At 51.1% G+C, this 19,906-nt stretch overlaps 1 protein-coding gene across 2 annotated transcripts in view; it reads right to left on the bottom strand.

Annotated features, from left to right (window-relative positions):
• Window positions 1-19,906, bottom strand: part of KCNQ4 (potassium voltage-gated channel subfamily Q member 4) — a 56,088-nt gene that overhangs the window by 22,096 nt on the left and 14,086 nt on the right. For both annotated transcript variants that reach the window (XM_053576266.1, XM_053576267.1), the window contains exons 2-4: window positions 1,310-1,400; window positions 514-640; window positions 133-308 (exon numbers count right to left, since the gene is read on the bottom strand). In XM_053576266.1, coding sequence (XP_053432241.1) covers window positions 133-308; window positions 514-640; window positions 1,310-1,400 — 394 coding nt within the window. The remainder of the gene's footprint in view (window positions 1-132; window positions 309-513; window positions 641-1,309; window positions 1,401-19,906) is intronic.

Here is a 19,906-nt window from a genome sequence, read left to right as displayed (position 1 = left end):
GTCCGGGTCCAGCTCCTGAGCTCGCCTCCTCGCATCCCATCTCACCCCCACCCCCAGACCGCCCTCCGGCCCTGCCCTCTCTGCTCCACCCCAGCCACGCCCTCGGGCATCCACGCGGCCAGCAGGCCTCACCTTGCTGTGCGCATAAACCACCGAGCCCAGCAGCTTCCAGGTGCCGCCGCGGCGATCCATGCGCACCATGCGCAGGATCTGCAGGAAGCGCATGCTGCGCAGCGCAGACGTGGCGAAGATGTTGCCCTGTGTGCCCGCAGCGATGACGGCCACTGATGCCACGAACACGATGAAGTCTGCAGGGATGGGAGTGGGGAGGTCACAGCATGTCGAGCCAGGGAGCCAGCCCACCTGGGTCGGGGACTTCTGGGGACATGGGGGTCCGGGGATTTGTAGGGTCCGTTGAATCTGTGTCAGTAGCCAAGAATGGGGTCAAGGTGTCAACCCTGGTGCTTAGTATGAGGAGTCAGGAGTCAGGGCGGCCAGGGCAGGCCTTATTACCGATGACACAGAAGGGTTTTCTGGCAAAGCGGAAACGTCCCTGCCATCCTCGGTAGCGACAGCAGCATCCGGCAGACCAGACTCGGATAATGTACTCCAGGCCAAACACCACAATCATCACGAATTCCTGTGGGACCAGGAGTCTGAGTTCTGATCCCCACTCTCCAGAACCGGGCCCAGGTCACAGTGTGGACCCAGCCAAGAGTCCCTGGGGAGGAGGGCCAGAACCTCCTCAGACCCCTCTCCTGGAGGTTCTTACACCTGGATGGACTTGAGAAGGACTTCCTGAAGCAGGTGGCCCAAGGAGACCAAAAGCCCAAGTCTGTCCTCTCCTTCTTACCATATGACGTGTCTAAATTTTTCTGCCACTCAACCTGCCCTCCCTCTCCCAGCCATCTCAGACTTCCTAGCCCTAACTAGGTGATTTAAGGGGTGGTTATCTGTCATCCGTCCCCCTATAAAGGATTTTTGTTCAATGCTTTTTGTTTAGGCAAAAAGCAAAATAAAATTCTAATCTAAAGTAAAACCCACCACACGTGGCATTAGGAGTTTTTGTTCTGAGAAGGAGTGGAGCCTATTTCACTTATTCTGGGCCCATTATAACCCCTCACCCTATAGCTTATTATAGCCCAACACCTCTATAAAGTGGAGACAATGACCAGAAAGGGGCAGCCAGCAGCTCAGGGAACACAGCACAGCAAGCTGCTCTCTGAGCCATGGTATGAAAAGCCTCTCCATCTCAGCCCAGAGGTACTACCTAGCACAGACTCCTTTATACCTGGCCTCCAGCACTCACCAATATGAGGAGACACTCGTTGGCAAGTTCCTGGTGTTCCTGGATAGTGGACAGCACAGACAGCACCAGGCAGCTGAAGACCAGCAAAAATCTGCAATTGCAACATGAAGGAGAGAGGGTTAGATTGCTGGAGGGACAGGACAGCCAAGGAGCCTCTGGCAGGGGGCTGCTGAGTAGGGGAGGAGGGAAGCATTATTTGAGAAGTATGTGGAGATGAGAATCAGAATTCCGTGGAGTTAAGGCTTGGTGCTGGCTAGCAAAGGCCACAGTCCCCAAACTCCAGGCTGCTAAGATCACTCACAGACACCCCACAACCCTCTCCATGGCCTCCTGACGACAGGCTGCACCTCACAGAGGTAGTCATTCAACTGTAAGAGGCAGGTATGTCTGTTGCAGTGGGAACAGACAAGGTTGGGGTTCCTCCAGGCTCAGGCACCCATAAGTGGTGGCCTCAGCCCCTAGCTCAGTCTTGAAAGAAGCATCCCCGAGGCTTAGGGGATGTCAGCAGCTAAAGGAGGGACTCCTCTCTTCCCCATGTACTCCAAAGTGGCAGAAACATGGCCTTATCTGAAGAATAGGGACACTGCCCCTGGCTTGATAGGCTCCTAAGGAATTAAATAATGAGACAGCTACCATTATTTAAGGAATGGAGACCCAGAAGGACAGGGAAGGAGGGAGGGATGCAGGTGGGAGAAGGCATAGGGAGGGGAATCAGGCAATGTGGAGCTGCAGCATCAAGGCCAGGAAGTCCCCTGAGGGCAGCAAGAAGCTACAGAGTGGCCAAGAAGCAGGTGTTTAGAAATAGAAGGAACTTTAGAGCCTAGCTCATCCAGTACTGCCCCATCTCCAGTTGTACATATGAGGAAACCGAGGCCCAGACAGGAAGAGGAATTCACCTGAGGTTTTACATATCCAGGCCATGGCCAAGATAAGAACCAGGGTTCCCGATTTCCCAGTGGATAGGAAGAGGACAGAGGACGTGAGAAGCCAGGGCCTTAGCAGTATGTGAATATGTGAGGGAGGGTGGATGAGACGGTATAGTCCACAAACTCAGTGAAGGGGAAGAGCCCCACTCCAGGAAGCCCCCTGTCTGCAATAGGGTGTGCTGAACATGCATGTGCACGGAAGACTCCAGAGGGAATGGGCTTCTTTGGAATACATCCCTTGTGGACTGATCCACTAGCCTTCCCCAAAGTTCCCAGACTCTCCTCACCTCTACACTGGTGCTGGCATCATGTGTGCTGCCTTAACACCTCACCATCTGAGCCTGCAAGACTGCTCACCCTTCACCCCTACTCTGCGGAGCACTGTGATGCTCTTCACCCCACCGTTCCCTCTCCAGAACTTTTTCCTCCCAAAACTTGCTTCCCTGTGTGTGGCCCAAGTTACTTTCTACATGACTTTGGGGGTTTTATTTGTTTGTTTGTTTGTTTTTGAGACAGAGTCTCACCGTAGAGTGCTATGGCATCACAGCTCACAGCAACCTCCAACTCCTGGGCTTAAGCGATTCTCTTGCCTTAGTTTCCCACAATGCCCGGCTATTTTTTGTTACAGTTGTCCTTGTTGTTTAGCTGGCCTATGCTGGGTTCCAACCCGCGAGCCTATGGGCATCAAGCCTTGTTTTGTTTTGTTTTGAGACAGAGTCTCACTTTGTCACCCTCAGTACAGTGCCATGGTGTCATAGTTCATAGCAACCTCAAACTATTGGGTTCAAGTGATCCTCTTGCCTCAGCTTCCCAAATAGCTGGGACTACTAATAGCCAGGCACCTGCCACACACCTGGCTATTTTTTAGAGACGGGGTTTCGCTCTTGCTCAGGCTGGTCTCAAACTCCTGAGCTCAGGCAATCCACCCACCTAGCCTCCCAGAGTGCTAGGATTACAGGTGTGAGCCACATATACCAACTCCCCACCCCTCACCCTCACCCTTGCCTTTCTGCATGGCTTTGTGTTAGTGTTTCATGGTGCCCTTAAGGGCATGAGCTCAAGGTCAGAGAGATATGGGTTTGAAACCCAGTTCTGCTTGTGCGTGTGTGGCCCTAGGAAAGTCACCTGCCTTCTCCAAGCCAGTCTCCTTATCTGTAAAACGGGGGCTGATGGGAAGATGACACATAAAGGGCATGGCCCTGCCCTTTACCCATTTACACCTCCTTGCTCATGGGCTCCGAACCTTAGCTGAGGGTGGGATCTGGGGCCACATCCTAGTGAATGCCCCAGGGCTGAGAAGGTAGATGGCAGATGTTGGTAGAGTGTTTAGAATGAATGAGTGAGAAGGGAGAAGGAGGCCTCCTTCCGCACCTCCAGCCGAGAGCTGAGTCAGCACTGATGGGAGTCTGTGCAGCAGGAGGGAAGAGCACCAGCTCCTGGTGTTCAGTAACTAACCACACACAAGGCTGCACCAGGACAGGTACTATAGCTGAAACAGAATTTGGAACTGGAAGGGCCCCTTCCTGAGGTCACCTCCTGTAGCCTCCTCCTCAGGGAAGGGCTGCAGCCAAACTGTCACGGGCCCTTATACTGGCCCTGGACAGAAACCCTTGATCCCCTCTCTCAGCTGACCTCAGAACGTCAGATAGCAGTTGGTCACACTGGGGCTTCTTCAACTCTTTTTCCTCGACAGTTTTCTTACCCTGTCAATAGTAACACATCTAAAAAATTTCCACTTCACAATACAGTGAAAAAAGCAGATTACAGAATGGCCCCTGTGGCTCAAATGAGTAGGGCGCCAGCCCCATATACCGGAGGTGGTGAGTTCAAACGCAGCCCCCGCCAAAAACTGCAAAAAAAAAAAAAAAAAAAGAATCTAAACAACAACAACAAAAGCAGATTACAAATCCCTAAGGGGATTCCCAAAGTAGGATCCCAAAGTTTAAAATCCAGATATTTTTATATACAAACCAAGAGTCAGCAAGGCTTATCTCTTATGGCAAAATTAAGTGATGTGGCTTTTGTTTTGCTTTTTGGTTATCTGTATTTCCTAATTTTTTAAGAATATACATGGGTTGCATGGGCAGTAACATACTTATATCATTTTAAGATATATTTCCTTAGAAGTACAAACAGGAAAAGCCCACTTTGAATGCTGCCCTACCCCTTTGCTACACTTGCCTCTGCCTGTTAGCAGGAGCGAGGTATGGCAGCCTGTCTTGAGAGCCCAGTTCCTGTGTCCAGCTGCCCACTCAATGTCCCTTCTTGGATGTCTGGGGGCCTTTCAAACTGAGCACGTCCAAAAACAGACTCTCAATCTGCCCTCAAATCTTTCTCACTTGCAGCCTCCTTGTATCAGCAGTGGCACCACAGTTCCTCCAGGGGCTCAGGCCAAGTTTCTGAGTTCTCTCTGATGCCTCCTATCCCTCACCCTTCATAGCACATCATGTAACAAATCCTATTGACTCTTCCTTCAGAATCTAGCCCTGGGCAGGCCAGGTCTCACCATTCTGATCAAGCCACCACCCCCCAGCTCTCCCCGCTGCCACTCTTGCCTTCACACTTAAAGAGTCTTGCTAGATCTGGAGCCTCACTCCACTTCTTGAACATGACCTTTTCCACCAACCCACTGGCTCACTCCAGCCTCCTTGCTAATCTTTTTTTTGTAGAGACAGAGTTTTCACTTTATGGCCCTTGGTAGAGTGCCATGGCATCATACAGCTCACAGCAACCTCCAAGTCCTGGGCTTAAGCGATTCTCCTGCCTCAGCCTCCCGAGCAGCTGGGACTACAGGCGCCAGCCACAACGCCCGGCTATTTTTTGTTGCAGTTCAGCCGGGGCCGGGTTTGAACCTGCCACCCTTGGCATATGGGGCCGGCGCCCTACCGACCGCCCCCTTGCTAATCTTGAAACATAACGGATGTATTCTGTCCCAAGATTCACACTGCATTGCTGTCTCCTCTGCCTGTTGCTCCCCATTCCCTGAGATCTGCTCAAATGCTGTTTCTTGGGCGAGGCTTTCCCAGCCGTCTGTCCCTGAAATTATGGCCTCATCTCCACTCTATTGCCCCTGACCCTGTGGATTGATGATTGATTGATTTCACAACACCAATGAAATATTGAGTAAATGAATAGCAGAATCCACATTAAATGAACATCAAAATACGATGACTAAAGCCCCAGTTTGAACCCACTGAAGAGTGTCCCAAAGCTCCCCCATCCCTGACCTGTCTGATCAGCTCTTTGTGTCTTTCCTAAGAAGACACACCTCTGACCGTGGCCAGCTCAAGTCAGCAGATGCTGATTTAAAAGCCCCTGAACTTCACCTCCCCCTGCCTTAATCCACTGGCTAGGAGTTTCTTTACCCTAGATGCTCAGTACACGTGCAGGAATGCACTTTGTCTGGCCAAGAACATACTGTGTTCCAGGCACCTGAATACTTATCCCCATCTTCCAGATGTAGAAATGGGGCCCAAAAAGGCTTATACAACCTTTTCTTTCCACATCCCTTCACCAATTCCATGACTGTTCCACTCATTCAGGAGGGATCAAGAAGATTAAGGATGAAAAAGTGAATGGTAAAAAAAAAAAAGTGAATGGGCCAAGTGCAGTGGCTTATACCTGTAATCCTAGCACTCTGGGAGGCCAAGGCAGTGGATGGCCTGAGCTCAGGAGTTCAACATCAGCCTGAGTAAGAGTGAGACCCTGTCTCCAAAAACAAGTTGGGTATTGTGGTAGGCACCTGTAGTTCTAGCTACTTGGGAGATTGAGGCAACAGGATCACTTGAGCTCAAGAGTTTGAGAGGTTGCTGTGAGCTGTGATGCCATAGCACTCTACTGAGGCTAACAAAGTAAGACACTCTCTTTCTCAAAAAAAAAAAAGTGAATGGTTTGCTTAGATTTCCTGGCTCACAAACTATAGTGAACAACAGAATCACCTAGTAGGCTCATTAAATACTGATTTCTGGGCCCCACTCCTGATTCACTGAGTAAGAAAGTGGAGCCTGAGAATTTAGGAATTTCTACAAAGTTCTCTAGTGATGCTAATGCGCTGTTCTGGGGCCAGACTTTGAGGATGACTGGCTTAGCAGATGGCCAGCTATGGCTGAGTCAATTATCAGCTAGCTCAGGACTTTTTAAATAACTACAGCCATTGCCTTCTCCTCATTTGCATATTAGCTGCACAGGGCTGGGGTTGGGGGAAACCCTTGATGGGGAGGTGGGTCTGTTACTGTGACTTAAAGTAATAATCATAACTGCTCCTGGCCAAGGGTTTCCTATTGGTCAGGCGCTGTGCCAAGCCTTCTGCATTCCTGTTCTTAATCATGTCTCACAACACCCTCATGGGAACAGTACCATAATCACCCAAAGCTTACAGATAAGAAACAGAGGCTCCAAGGGGTATACTATGATGGCTGCGGAACTCTGTGAACATACTAAAAATGACTGAATTGTATACTTTAAAAAGAGGAATTTTGGCGGCGCCTGTGGCTCAGCTGGTAGGGCGCCGGTCCCATATGCCGGAGGTGGCGGGTTCAAACCCAGCCCCAGCCAAAAAAAAACACACACACAAAAAAGGAGGAATTTTATGGTATATGAATTATATCTCAATAAAGTTGTTCTTTTTCTTTTTTCAAATAAAATTGAAAATTATATTTCAATAAAAAAAAAAAAAACAAAAACAACCAAGTCTCAATCTGTTGCCCTGGGTAGAGTGCCTAGCTCATAGCAACCTCAAACTCCTGGGTGATCCTCTTGCCTCAACCTCCTGAGTAGTGGGGACTACAGGCACCCACCACAACATGAGGCTAGTTTTTCTGTTTTTAGTAGAGACAGGGTCTTGCTCTTTCTTTCTCAGGCTAGTCTGGAACTCCTGAACTCTGCAATCCTTCTGCCTTGGGCTCCCAGAGTGCTAGGATTATAGCCATGAGCCACCACACTCAGCCTTTTGAGAAAACTATTATTTAAAAGAAAAACAGAAAGAAAGGTATGCTACCCTGTACAAAGTCATAAGATCAGGACATGAACCCAAGAGCACTGGGCCACCAGCCAAACTAACTTTCTGGGCCTCAGTTTCCCTATCTGCAATGCAAATGTGGGAGACAACTCAATGATTAAGGTCCTATCAGCCTTGTGATTCTGTAGCAGTGGGGTGGAAGGGAGAGAGTTGGTTGTCAGCTTAACTTCAGATTCTCTAGAGATGTCTCTGGAAAGACAGATGCTTGGAAGCTGGAAAGATGGGGATATGATGGAGGGGAGGATGTCAGGGGAATCTCACAACAGAAAAGGGACTGTCACCTAACCTTGTTGAGCCACATTTACTTCAGAAACATTATTATCTACAGTACACTAAGCCAGGCTTATCAGAAAGCCAGAAATGAATAATCCAGGTCTCAAGAAATGAACACCACAGAACATGGCACAGTGGTGATGTGATGGGTGATGCAATGGCAGTGTATTCGGGGATTGGGGAGAGCCCTGAGAAGGCATCAGCACAGTCAAAGTGGAGGGATCTGTGAAGACTTTTTTTTTTTTTTTTGAGATAGAGTCTAGCTTTGTCCCCTGGGTAGAGTGCCTTGGCGTCACAGCTCACAGCAACCTCCAACTCCTGGGCTTAAGCGATTCTCCTGCCTCAGCCTCCTGAGTAGCTGATCTGGAACTCCTGAGTTCTGCAATCCTTACACCACAATGCCCGGCTATCTTTCGTTGCAATTGTCATTGATATTTTAGCTGGCCAGGGCTAGGTTTGAACCCGCTACCCTCGGTATATGGGGCCAGCACCATACCCACTGAGCCACAGGTACCGCCCCTATGAAGACTTCTTTGAGGAGGTGACTAGATGAGGATGGGGGTGACTGAGACAGAGGAAGCAGGACGAGCCGGCAGGATGTGGCAGTGTGCAGGCAGCCAGTAGTCCCCCCTGGTGGGGACCTAAAGAAAAGCAGGCAGTGAAGAAACCAGAGAGGGCAAGGTCCAGGGCCTTGACTGGCTCTCTCAGGCATTTTGAACATTATTCTAAAGGTCCTGGGGCATCTTTGAAGAGTTTTAAGGAAAGGAATAATGTGGTGTGATTAGCGTTTCAGGCCCACCACTCAGGGGCAGTGTGGAGCATGGATGAGAGGAGGTGAGAACCCAAACAGAAGGCTCCACAATAACTCAGATAGGAGAGGATGGTAGCCTGGGCCGGATGGTGGCAGCAGGGAACAGAGGGACAGGACTGGACTGGAGAATACTGCAGCAAGCAGGACTTGGTGACTGGGTGGAAACGAGGACAACAGGAGAGAATGACTCCTCTATTTCTGGTTTGTGCACCAGACGGGTGAAAGTGCCATGGGTGACCTCATGGGAGAGGGGAGACGCCAGGAGAAGAGCAGGTATATGGGGTGATGAGTTCCCTTTTGGACATGGTGAGACACTCAGTGAGTATGAAGAGAGAGACCTGGGCTGGAGGGGCAGACTTGGGGGACATTGAGGCAGAAGTGGTGACTGAGGTCATGGGAGTAGTTGAGACAGCTCCAGAGAGCATGTGACAAAGTCAGGAGGAGACCCAATGGAGCCTCAGTGGTGCAGAGTGGGGAAGAGTCTCTCCACCCAGACTGGAGGGACAGGAGGGAAAGGAGAAAAGAGATGTGTCAGAGGCCAAGCAAAGAAAGTGCTTGAAGGAGGGAACGGACAACCGTGTCAAATGCTGCCAAGAGGTCGAGATAAGGCCCGAAAAGTGTCCTCTGGATTTGATGACATGTTGATCACCAGGTACCTTGACAAGGACAGCCTCAGAGGGCAGGGAGGACTAGAGCAGGCCCAGATGCAGTGAGAGAGACAGGGGCAGAGAGGGAGTGGAGACAGTGAGTGTAGATGTGACTGTTTTAAGACTGCTAGGAAGAAAAGCAGAGATCAGTAGCTGGGGAAGGTAAGGGCACAGAGAACCTTTTTTTTTTTTCTTTCTTTTTTTTTAAGATGAGAAAGCCAGAGTGGGAAGAGGAACAGAAAAGGAGAAACTGAAGATAAGCGGGAAAGAGAAGGAGGGATCAGTGGGAGGAAATCCCTAGGGAAGCTGGGAAGCTGGATGGAGAGCCAGGGACAGCTGGTGCTGTGCGGAGAACCCCTCCAATTTCCACTGCAACAGGTAGGTGATCAGGTGGGAGAGGCGGCTGAAGGATGCTGAGACAGCTCCCACCCTCCAGGGGCTCTGTGAAGAAGAGGCAAGAGGTAGGTAGCAGGGTAGGGTGGGGGAGGTATGGAGGCTGGGAGAGGGAGCTGACCAGGCCCTGAAGAAGAGTCCATGGGAGCACAAGGCCATTACCCCCAACAGCAAGGATGAGTGTACAGACTTGGACACTTGCAGGTACTCAACATGTACATTTGGGGGGTTTGTTTAGTTGTTGTTGTTGTTTTTTTTTTTTTTTTTTTTTGTAGAGACAGAGTTTCACTTTATGGCCCTTGGTAGAGTGCCATGGCATCATACAGCTCACAGCAACCTCCAACTCCTGGGCTTAAGCAATTCTCGTGCCTCAGCCTCCCGAGCAGCTGGGACTACAGGTGCCCGCCATAACGCCCGGCTATTTTTTGGTTGCAGTTCAGCCCGGGGCCGGGTTTGAACCTGCCACCCTCGGTATATGGGGCCAGCGCCTTACTGACTGAGCCACAGGCACCGCCCAGTTGTTATTATTTTTAAAGCATGATTATCTAGTAAGGAAACCCCTTCCACCAAGGCCAAGCTAAATGCAGATCCAGGCTATACTCCCTTCCTTCCTCCAGGACCTCCTTCATTCCTTCCCTCTCTCTAGTATTCCCATACCTGCTAAGTCAGGGGCCTTCCCTGCCACCTGTGAGCTCCCTGATTTCTGCATCTGGCCTGGGAAGTGTGTGACTCCTTTCTTGCTCCCCAGACTAAGACCTCAAAGGCAGAGCTCTGTCTTTCCTCAGCTGGAGGACCCCAAAACCCATCTGTCTCCATTGAGCCTAGGTTCCTGGAGGGCAAAAGCCATGGCCCTCACCACCTTTAAAGCCCTGCACAGAGCTGATACTGAAGAAGGGACTTCAGCTAGATTTGACCAGCACTTCCTGACTAGGGTGCAGGGCGGCCTGGAGGGCCCAGGCTCCTCCAGGGAGAGCGGGCACTTACTTTCTCTCACAGGGGGGACAAAGGGGAGGGGCAGTAAGCCAGGCCTCAGAGCGAGGTTCTTTCCAAGAATCCTCAGGGGCTGGGAGGAGAAGTTTCCCCTGATCCAGCGATTCTAAATATGGCAAAGGGAGCCAGAGCACGTGACCCAGGGCCCCACACCACGGCTGCCGCCTCTGCTGCTGCTTCTCTGGGCCAGAGGCCTGCACTGGGGCTCGGGGCTGAGGATGAGGTCTTGACGCAGCCTCAGTTTCCCTGTCCACAACATGAAAGTGGGGAGACTCTCAGCGATGGCTAAAGTCCCTCCAGCCTTATGACTCTCCAGCAGTGGGGTGGAAAGGAGAACTTTGGCTTTCAGCTCAGTTCTAGTTTTTCTGAGGCTGTCCCTGGAGGGATAGCAGCTGCAAGCACGTAGTACAAACTAGGAAAAAAAATACCCTCTCTGGAGGACCAATTAGAAAAAGGCGTTCCCTTTAGCCTGATGAGTTATACTAACTTGACCTCTCTATAGATGGACCCTTTAGAAACAAGTGTCCTTTCTCTGGGCGGCCCCACTCCTGAGGACAGGCTAGATTTCAGTGCCACTTAGCCCTGAGCCGGGCCCTCTTGCAGTGTCCATGAGGCTCTCCTGGCTACGGCTGATTCTTCTACAGCTAGAGACTGACCAAAGAAGGGTCACCCATAATTAGTCTAAACCAAAACCAATCAGACTGTCTTTCTCAGGAATGGAACTAAGAACCACAGAGAAAAGCTGGCAGCTAAGAGACCGCACACCCTAGAATTTCATCTCCTACTCTCCAGTCCATGAATCTTGGATGTGCTTCTTACCATGGAAGCCTCTCAAGAGTTCTTCTCTTTCCTTACCATAACTGTCCTCCACCCCAACATGCCAACTTTTATTGAGCTAACTTGAGTGGTCTCTGTCCCACTAGGACATGGAAGGTGGTGTCTTTTAGACAAGGTATTTGATGAGTAATAGCTTCAGCCTCTCCCTCCTGGACCAGCCCCCAAACTTTCAACTTGTTCTCTCTGCTTCCTTCTGCCACAGCCAGACCACCTGCTGCACCACGTAAGTGGTCTGAATAACACATCAAGGGTGGATGGGGAGTGGGGGCTATTCACTTGTTAAGGGATGGCCACACTGCACTGACTTCTCAAGCAGGAAGCTGTGGGGCTCTGAAGCACAAGGCCATGGAAGTGCAGGGGAACTAACAGGTAGAGTAGAGGCAGCCAGGATTTGAGAAACTGAAACAAGATGGCCAATGGAACCCTTCCCTCCATTCCACTGAGCAGCTCCCTGTGGATTGGAGTGGCTGGGTTTTACATGCTGGATTTGGCATAAGATTTCATTTGAATGAAGAGCTTCACTGCTTTTCTAAAAAGTGTGAAATCCACTGACTTGCTTGTCAGGTGCAAGCTCCTTAATATGACTGCAGAGAAGGCACCATCCAACCAGACACCTTGCTATTCTCCACCCAGTGTCCAATCTGGCACCTAGCACTACATTATACCTCTGTCTCCCACAACAGCACACAGGGCTTTTACCCCTCCCCATCTTGTGTCTGCCCTTCCCCAAACTGGTTGGAGGCAAAGTTAGGTGGGAGCCCCAACCTTGTGTTCCCTTAACCTCATCCCACCTTTATGTTCACCTCCATTGTGACATGTACCTCAACACCTGACAGCTGTTTGAGGGTAGGGGTCATAAACTTTGCATCCTGAATTCCCTGTGCCTGACCCACAATGAGTGTTTGGTAAAGTTTGCTGAGATGGGGCAACCTCTCAAAGGCACTCCCAAGTGCACCCTGCTGCCCCAGCCTGGTTTTGAGGCTCAACATTCTCTGCTGCGGGGGGGGGGGGGGGGGAGCGGGGGGTGGTTATGAAGGAACCAGGGTGGGCAGCATGTGGATCTGCATGGCCCAGAGCCACACAAGACTCCCTATGCATTCAGTTGGTATTCACTGAGCATTTACCATGAGCCAGGCACAAAGACAGACAACTTTCTTGCCTTCATTGGGTTTACATTCTGGGAGGGGAGAATGGATAATGAATAACCAAGTAAAGATTCAAGTTGTCAGATGATGGTGGAGAAAAATTAAGTGGAAAAGGAGGACAAAGGGACAAAAGAACAAGGTATGGGAGTGGTCAGGGAAAGCAGCTTTGAGAAGGCAGCATTTGACTAAAGATCAAGGAAGGAGTGAGCCAGGTGACAGGAGGAGAAAGGAATTCCGAACTGGGGGGAAAGACAAGTGCAAAAGACCCAAGCCAGAAGAGTGCTTTCCAGAACCATCAAGAAAAAGGTGGCCTCAGAGTGGAGTGGGCAAGGAGAAGGTGGTAGAAGGTGAGGGCAGAGAGGCAGTGGAGGTGGGAAGTGGACCCTCTACTGGTCATGGTCAGGATCTTGGCCTTTAACCCAAGTAAGATGAGGAGTGAGCTCTACTGGTCTTTTGTTTGCAAAAGATCAGGCAGACTGCTGAGTGGAGAACAGACTATAGTGGGGGAGAGGGGAGCAATGACATTTGCCCCACCGTGAGCTGGGAAGCTAATGGTATTATCCTAGCAAGAGATGACAGTGGCTTGTAAAGGGGAAGTAGAGGTGACAAGACATGATCAGATACTGACTATATTTTGGTATTGAAAGATAACCTTGGAAATCAACCAATCCTCTTACTTATCAATGGAGAAACTGAGTCCTAAAGGGGCCTGGCCAACCTGTGATCATATAGTAGATTAAAGACACAGCTGGGCCTGGTCCCCAGATTTTCCAGTTCCTAGATAATGGTCTTTCCATTTCTCCTCTTTCTGTGGAAGGATCCAGGCACGTTCTCTCACTCCTTCTCAAAACTTCCCTCATCCCTGCCCCTGCCCTTCCTTGCTATATGTAATCAGGTGGCACTAGGTTCAAGGATTGTCCAGTTCCCTAGCTACTTGAGCCTGGCAAGGGTTAGGGTCACCTCCAAAAAGCCTTCTGTCCTCTGATTCAGCAGACCTGCACTATGGTGGGGGAGGGGGAAAGAGGAAAGATTCTAAGACAGGGGAAAGAGCTAAGTCCCTGCCACTTGCTTCTCAGTACACCCAGCACAGAGAGTACCAACAAAAGCTGACAGGGTGGAACAGGAGCTTTGGGGAGGGCAGGGCACTCTGCAGAGCTCAGGTGCCACAACTGAGCCCAGCCTGGGAGTTCTAGACTCAGCCATTGAGGACCCCACCCAGTGGGTGGTTTGGAGACATGATGAGGGAAAGGGATTTCAACTCCTTCACTACCAATAAGCAAAGCAGCATGCAAACTCCCAGGCCACACCTGGGGCAGCTGGTTGCAGCTGCCCTGAGAGGCTTGCTCCTAGTAGAACCACACTAGGTCCTAGAACCCCACATCCAGGACCAGCCAGACTGAATCCAGTGGAAGCTGCAAGCAGGGAAAGGCTTGCTGTGTGACCTTAGACCAGAAGATCAGCTTCTCTGGGCCTATTCCACAGCTAAGGTGGAAGAAGGAGGTTCTGAAGGGAGGGCTCCTGAGGGACTCTTTCTCTGGCATGGCCCTTTGCCCCTTCCCCTGCAGAGATGTTGGGAGGCTCCTAAGCACAGGACATCCAAATCTTGTAAAGGGAAAGGCTGCCAGCTTGCAGTTCCAGCTGAGCTGGGAGTTCTCTAAAAGCCAGGAAGCTGTTTGTTGGCTCTGAGAGAGGTGTCAGGATTGGGGGCAGCAAAGAAGGAAGCACAGGGACATGGAAAGAGCTAAAATCCTGGATCCATGTGTTCTCTGTCCTGCCTCTGCCACCAGTCAGCTCAAGACTTGGGAAACTGAGTCTCAGCTTACTCCTCAGCAGGAAGAAGGGATTGGATGGGGGTCTCTGAGGGTCTTATTTTTTACTGATCCGTGTAGGACACATGATTCCAGCTTCCCAAGTGGGAAATGAGGCCCTGGACAGCTCTTGAAGCTGACAGTCTTCAGGGATTTCAATGTTTTGGAGTCTCCAGAAGAGGCTCTTTTACTTTTCATTTGCAAAGAAAGTTTAGAGGGACCTCCTTCTACCTTCAAAACTCTCCCATAATTAAATAATGATAACAAGGAGAAGGCAGAGTAGACCAAAGCAGAACTTCCAGTAACTTATTAGAAACAGTGCTGAAGATCAAGGGAAAGGGACAAATTATATCTCTGGTCCTGATGCCCCCTCCTCTTCTAACTTAGGAAAAGAGTCCCAAATGCATCACAGTCAAATGAACAGGACTTGAATACAACTCCGCTCTGCATTGGCAGCATAACCTCCAGCAAGCACACTTCCCTGTCTGGGACTTAATTTCTTCGTCTGTCTTGTGCAGTCTGGAGGCAAGGGGTTTCACCCTAATGAACCCTGCATACAGAGGTTGCAGAAAGGATTGGGTTCACCTCGGGACACAGGAGGCTGACACCAGGCAGGGCTCCTCGAAAAAGGGTGGAGTTTCTGGAGGGAGGGCTCCTGAAAAACTTCCCCAGCACGGCCCTCTGCCCCTTTCCCCTGTAGGGGCCTCTTCTTTAGCAGAGGCGCCTGCGCCAAGTTCCGCGCCCTGGGGTCGCGGCAGCCAGACCGCCTCTAGCCTGGGAGGGGCATAGTGGAAGGGGCGGGGCACGTCGGGGGCGGGATCTGGAGGTGGGCGTGGCCCGGGCCAGCACTGTATGGGGCGGGGCTTCTCCGACACCCGCCTCTGAGTGAGGGAGGGGTGGGGGCGGCGCTGCGGCTCGGGTTACCTCCCGACAGCCTCCCCCCACTTAGCCGGCTTCTTTTTCCGTTTCCAAATTAACAATTGAAAACGCAGCGGCCTGAAAGGCGAGCAGCGGGCCAAGCGGAAAGTGTGAAGGTGCCGCCGCGTCCAGAGGACAGGGGCGGAGAGGGGGGACATGACACCCCGATCGCCAGGTCCTCGCCCACCCACTAATGCCAGGTGCAGGGACTGAGCGCCCCAGGACCCAGAGATGCCAAGGCCCCTGAGTCGTCTTGGCCTTTGGTACCTCCCTGGCCAGGGTCATAGGACCCAGTGCCCAGGCTCGGGATGGTGCCAACCCGAGGGGACGTTGCGGGGTGGGGGAGTGGAGGAGGGGGCAAGGGCTGGGTTTTCACTCTCAAGGCTGAGTGCCCAGGTAGGGCAGGTGCCAGACAGCACCTTCATGGCACAGTCCTAACGGGGTCACGGAATCGGGTAGTTTCACGTGTGACCTCAAGCAAGTCATTTCATCTCAGACTCAGTTTCCTGATCTGGAAAATGGGGAGAGATGTACCAACCATACAGAACTGCTTGTGAGGAATAAATTGAGAAGATACATAAGGCTGGTCCACAGGGAGCACAATAAGTAGCAACTATTATTATTTCATGTTTATAATGATGATTATATTGAGTCTCCCACCTCCACCTCCTATGAAAGCCAAAGGCATTGTTCACCAATTGAGGATAATGGAGGTGAGGATTTCCCTTCCCTCATCCTTAGAATCTCCCCAAAGCTCCACTTGACAAAGAAACTGAAGCCAGGAGGTCCTTGCAGGGTGTTCAAAGTCAGGAATGAGTGGGAAGAATTAACTAGGCTTGAGCCCAGCTCCTGACCCCAAGGCCCAGAGATGGGTGGTCCCTGGAGTCAGCATCCCAGGCACCCAGGAACACAAGCACAGAGAGCCAGAGGGTGAACACCACAGACAGTTACAGTTTCTAGTCCTCCTATACCTCATAATGCAGCTCCATGAACACAAGGACTTTTTCTTATTCACTAATCTCTTTCCAACACCTCGTAGGGGGCTTGGTGTATTTGTAAGTTCTCAGTAAATATTCATTGAGTGAATGAATGAGTAAATGAACGAATGGTCCAGTAAACTGGAAAAAGTCACTTTCACAACTGTGGCCTCCCACCTAGCCACCTATGCAAAGTAGTCTGCTTTGGGTAGGGAGGTTTGGGGTGAAGTGCCCCTCTCCACAGCCTGGAGACTTAGGCCAGTGGAACGGTGGGAAAAGGAGGTAAGAATTGACAACAAAAGGAGGTAAGAGAAGTGGTTCCACAAGGCAAAGTTAAGATCACCTCTTTCATGGAAGGCGCCTGTGGCTCAGTGAGTAGGGTGCCGGCCCCAGCCAAACTGCAACAACAAAAAAATAGCCAGGCCTTGTGGCGGGTGCCTGTAGTCCAAGCTACTAGGGAGGCTGAGACAAGAGAATTGCCTAAGCCCAAGAGATGGAGGTTGCTGTGAGCTGTGACGTCACAGCATTCTACCAAGGGCAACAAAATGAGACTCTGTCCCTAAAAAAAAAAAAAAAGATCACCTCTTTCTTCCTTGCTCCCTGTTCCCCACTCCTGGCCAGCCCAAGACTCAGCCCCTTCACCCTTCCACCTGCCAGCCTCTTCACTAACCACCACAATTCCAGTCCCTCATCCCCACCCCAGTCCATTTACCTGGCAGTCTGAGCATCCCTTCCTCAGTCCCTTCCCCACTTACAATCCTACAATGGCTTCTTGCTAGAGTCTAAAACCCAAGCTCCTTAGACGAGTGTTTGAGGCTGCATACACCCTAAGCAACAAGCTACACTCTAGTTACCCAAACCCTGTTTATGCCCAAATGTGTTCTCTCTTCTCCTTGGGATAACCCCCTTCTACCTAAGATCCGGGCTCCTTCTGGCCCCCTCGAGACCATCTTTGATAGAGTCTCTGTGCTGAAGCTGTTCGTACCTCTCTCTACCCACTCATCCCTTCATGAGGTCCACCTCTCTAAAGCAGGGCCAGTCTGACTCCACCACACCCCCAGACTGGCCCAAGTAAATACTCCGACTCAGATGTTCAGGGAATGAACCTGATGACCTGGGCCTTGAGCTCCAGCGAGTTTGCACTGCTCTGTGAAGCCTGAGAGTTCTGGGTAATGTTGCCTTGGGATTGCTGCAGAGGTGGGCAGGAGAGGGAAGACTGATCCAACACTGAGCGGAGCTGGAGAAAGAGTATAAATGGAGATCCACATACTATCAGGATAAATATTTAAAAGTTTAAATCAAGTTAACAAGCTGTTAAATAAAACGTGTTCTATCCTTACTGACACATATACCTTCTTAACAATCTGGAAGGCCAGGTTTGAATTTAAATTCTTAGACTCCTTGGAGTCCTACAGTTAAATCTGGCAGGGAGGGGAGAGCCACACCCTGCTACCCTACCATCCTCAGATTCTCTTCCCACACTAGGCCCACACCTGTCCAGGAGGGGCCCTGGGTCCACTCCTCCTGTGCTTTAGGCTGCTCCCCTTGGGCCTAGGACCTCCAACAGCCCTTGGGAGGGTGAACCTAGGGAAGGGCCCATGTAGGTGCTAGAAGTAAACTTTAAGTATTTGGCAGAGAATTTCAAGGTTAGCTGCATTGTGTTCTAAAACAAGGAGAGCCATGTGCAGCCTCCAGGTTGGTATGTGAGGCCACCATATAGGCGGAGTAGGCAGAATTCTGGGCCCTTACCCTCAACTCCACTTAGAGCAGCCCTGCTTTGACGTATTTTACGTGTTGTGCTTCTGTGTCAAGTTTGATTCAAAGAACCATATCTACTGCTTGCAACAGTTTGAAAAGCTCTTCTTCCTCCATAGGCAGAAGCTGAGGTTACAGGGGTGCCAGTTACCACACTCATGCTACATGTCAGAGCAAGTCCAGGGCATGATCCCAGGTCTCCTGCCTCTCTCCTAGGCCTTTGTCTCCATGAACTACCCAAAGCCTGGGAGCTCATTTCTGATTGATAAGACCAAAGGTTTCCAATGGCATAGACCACGGGGAAGTAGTGGTCCCTGAGGTAAGCAGGCCTGCTGCTGGGACCTCTTGCCTTGAGAGGGGGCTAGACCCTCAACTCAGGTCACCCAGCTCAGAAGAGTGGCTCGAGAGGCCAGGCCAGGCCAGAGAAGGAGAAGGAGTCCTGGTATAAATAACTGTGGGGGGCCGGGATGTTTGGGCCAGTCTCCCGGGTGACGGCCATGTTTACTGCTCAGCGAGGGGGGGCATGGCCCACACATTTGCCTCCCTGACTTGTAGCCAAATTTCTCCAGGAGGGGTGGCCCAAGATTAGCCCCAAACACTCCAGCTCTGTACCCCAATGATCTTCCCCCAACTGTGTACCAACATGAGCCCGAAGCCTCCCTAACATTATCCTCATTCTTCAGCCCCAAATGCTACACAGTGCTACACTTCCAATGGCCCCAAATGCCCCAGCATTTGCCCCCCTAAATCCTAACTGTGCTCACATAGTAGAAGGGTGGGGAGCATGAGCAGGACAGGCAAAGGCCCCAAGCAGAGGAGTTGGGTGTGAGCCAGGGATCTGAGCTGGGCCACTGGGCATAGGGCAGGGACAAACCTCTCCCACGGCCCTGGCCAGACACGGGGAGGGATGCATCCCCTGGATTAGAAGAGTGCAAATCCCTCTTCCCACTCCAGTGCCCCCCACCCCATGCTTGTCATGTGAAGGGCATTAGATGGCCAGATCCCATCAAGGGAGGGGCTGGTAGATGCCCTCATGGTCACACCACAGCCGGTTCCTCTCTGCAGCCAGCCAGGCCAACAGAAGGGCAAGTGGAAAGGTCCCCTTCCCCATGAGGCAGCAGCTACAGCCAGGTCCAAACACAGGTCACAGAGGTTGGTGTGAGCTAAGTCCCAGACAGCAGGCCAGCCCAGCCTAACACGCATGCACACACACACACAACTGCCCAGCCAACTGGTGGGTCTTGGTTGGGACACCGGCTGATTTTCACTAGGACCACAGGCTCAAAATTGGGGCTGTGCCTGTGAGGGATATGTAGATATGTACCCAGATGCCTAAGCTTCAGTCCCATCTCAGCTGAATGACCTTGGGCAAGTCACTTCTCCCTTCTGAGTCTATCAAATAGAGCAATGTCTTCCTCCAAGGTGATTATGGGAATTCAATGGGATTCATTCAGCAAACAATGACTAAACCCAGCCATGGGCCAGGCAAGCCTTAAAGTGCTCCGTGGACCATCAAGTAAGAGATGGGACCTCTTCCCCAGCATAAAGTGGTACTCTGGCCCAAGGCTCTGGGATGTGACCAGAGCCCACACCAGCCTCCATGAAACTCTCCAGAATGGTTTTCAGTTCACTGTTGTTTATCATTGTTGGGGACAACTAAGATGCTTGGACCAAGCCTGGGTTCTGGTACAGGGTTCACTGCCAATCTGAGTTTAGTTCCTGTCTTGTTCTGAGCCTCAGTTTCCTCATCAGAAGAAAGAGGGGGCTAAGTGAGACCAGTCATTTCCACATTCCGTTGAGCTGCAAGTAAAGAAGGGACATCAGATGGCTCAGTGCCCGTAGCTCAAGGGGCTAAGGTGCCAGCCACATACACCAGAGCTGGCGGGTTCAAATCTAGCCTGGGCCTACAAACAACAACGACAACTACAACCAAAAAGTAGCTGGCCATTGTGGTGGGCACCTGTAGTCCCAGCTACTTGGGAGGCTCAGGCAAGAGAATCACTTAAGCCCAGGAATTGGAGGTTGCTGTGAGCTGTGATGCCACAGCACTCTACCCAGGGCGACAGCTTGAGACTCTGTCTCAAAAAAAAAAAAAAAGAA

The sequence above is a fragment of the Nycticebus coucang genome, chromosome 22, assembly GCF_027406575.1.
Source record: "Nycticebus coucang isolate mNycCou1 chromosome 22, mNycCou1.pri, whole genome shotgun sequence".
Classification (NCBI taxonomy): Eukaryota; Metazoa; Chordata; class Mammalia; order Primates; family Lorisidae; genus Nycticebus; species Nycticebus coucang.
This window is presented reverse-complemented; position numbering and strand designations above follow the sequence as displayed.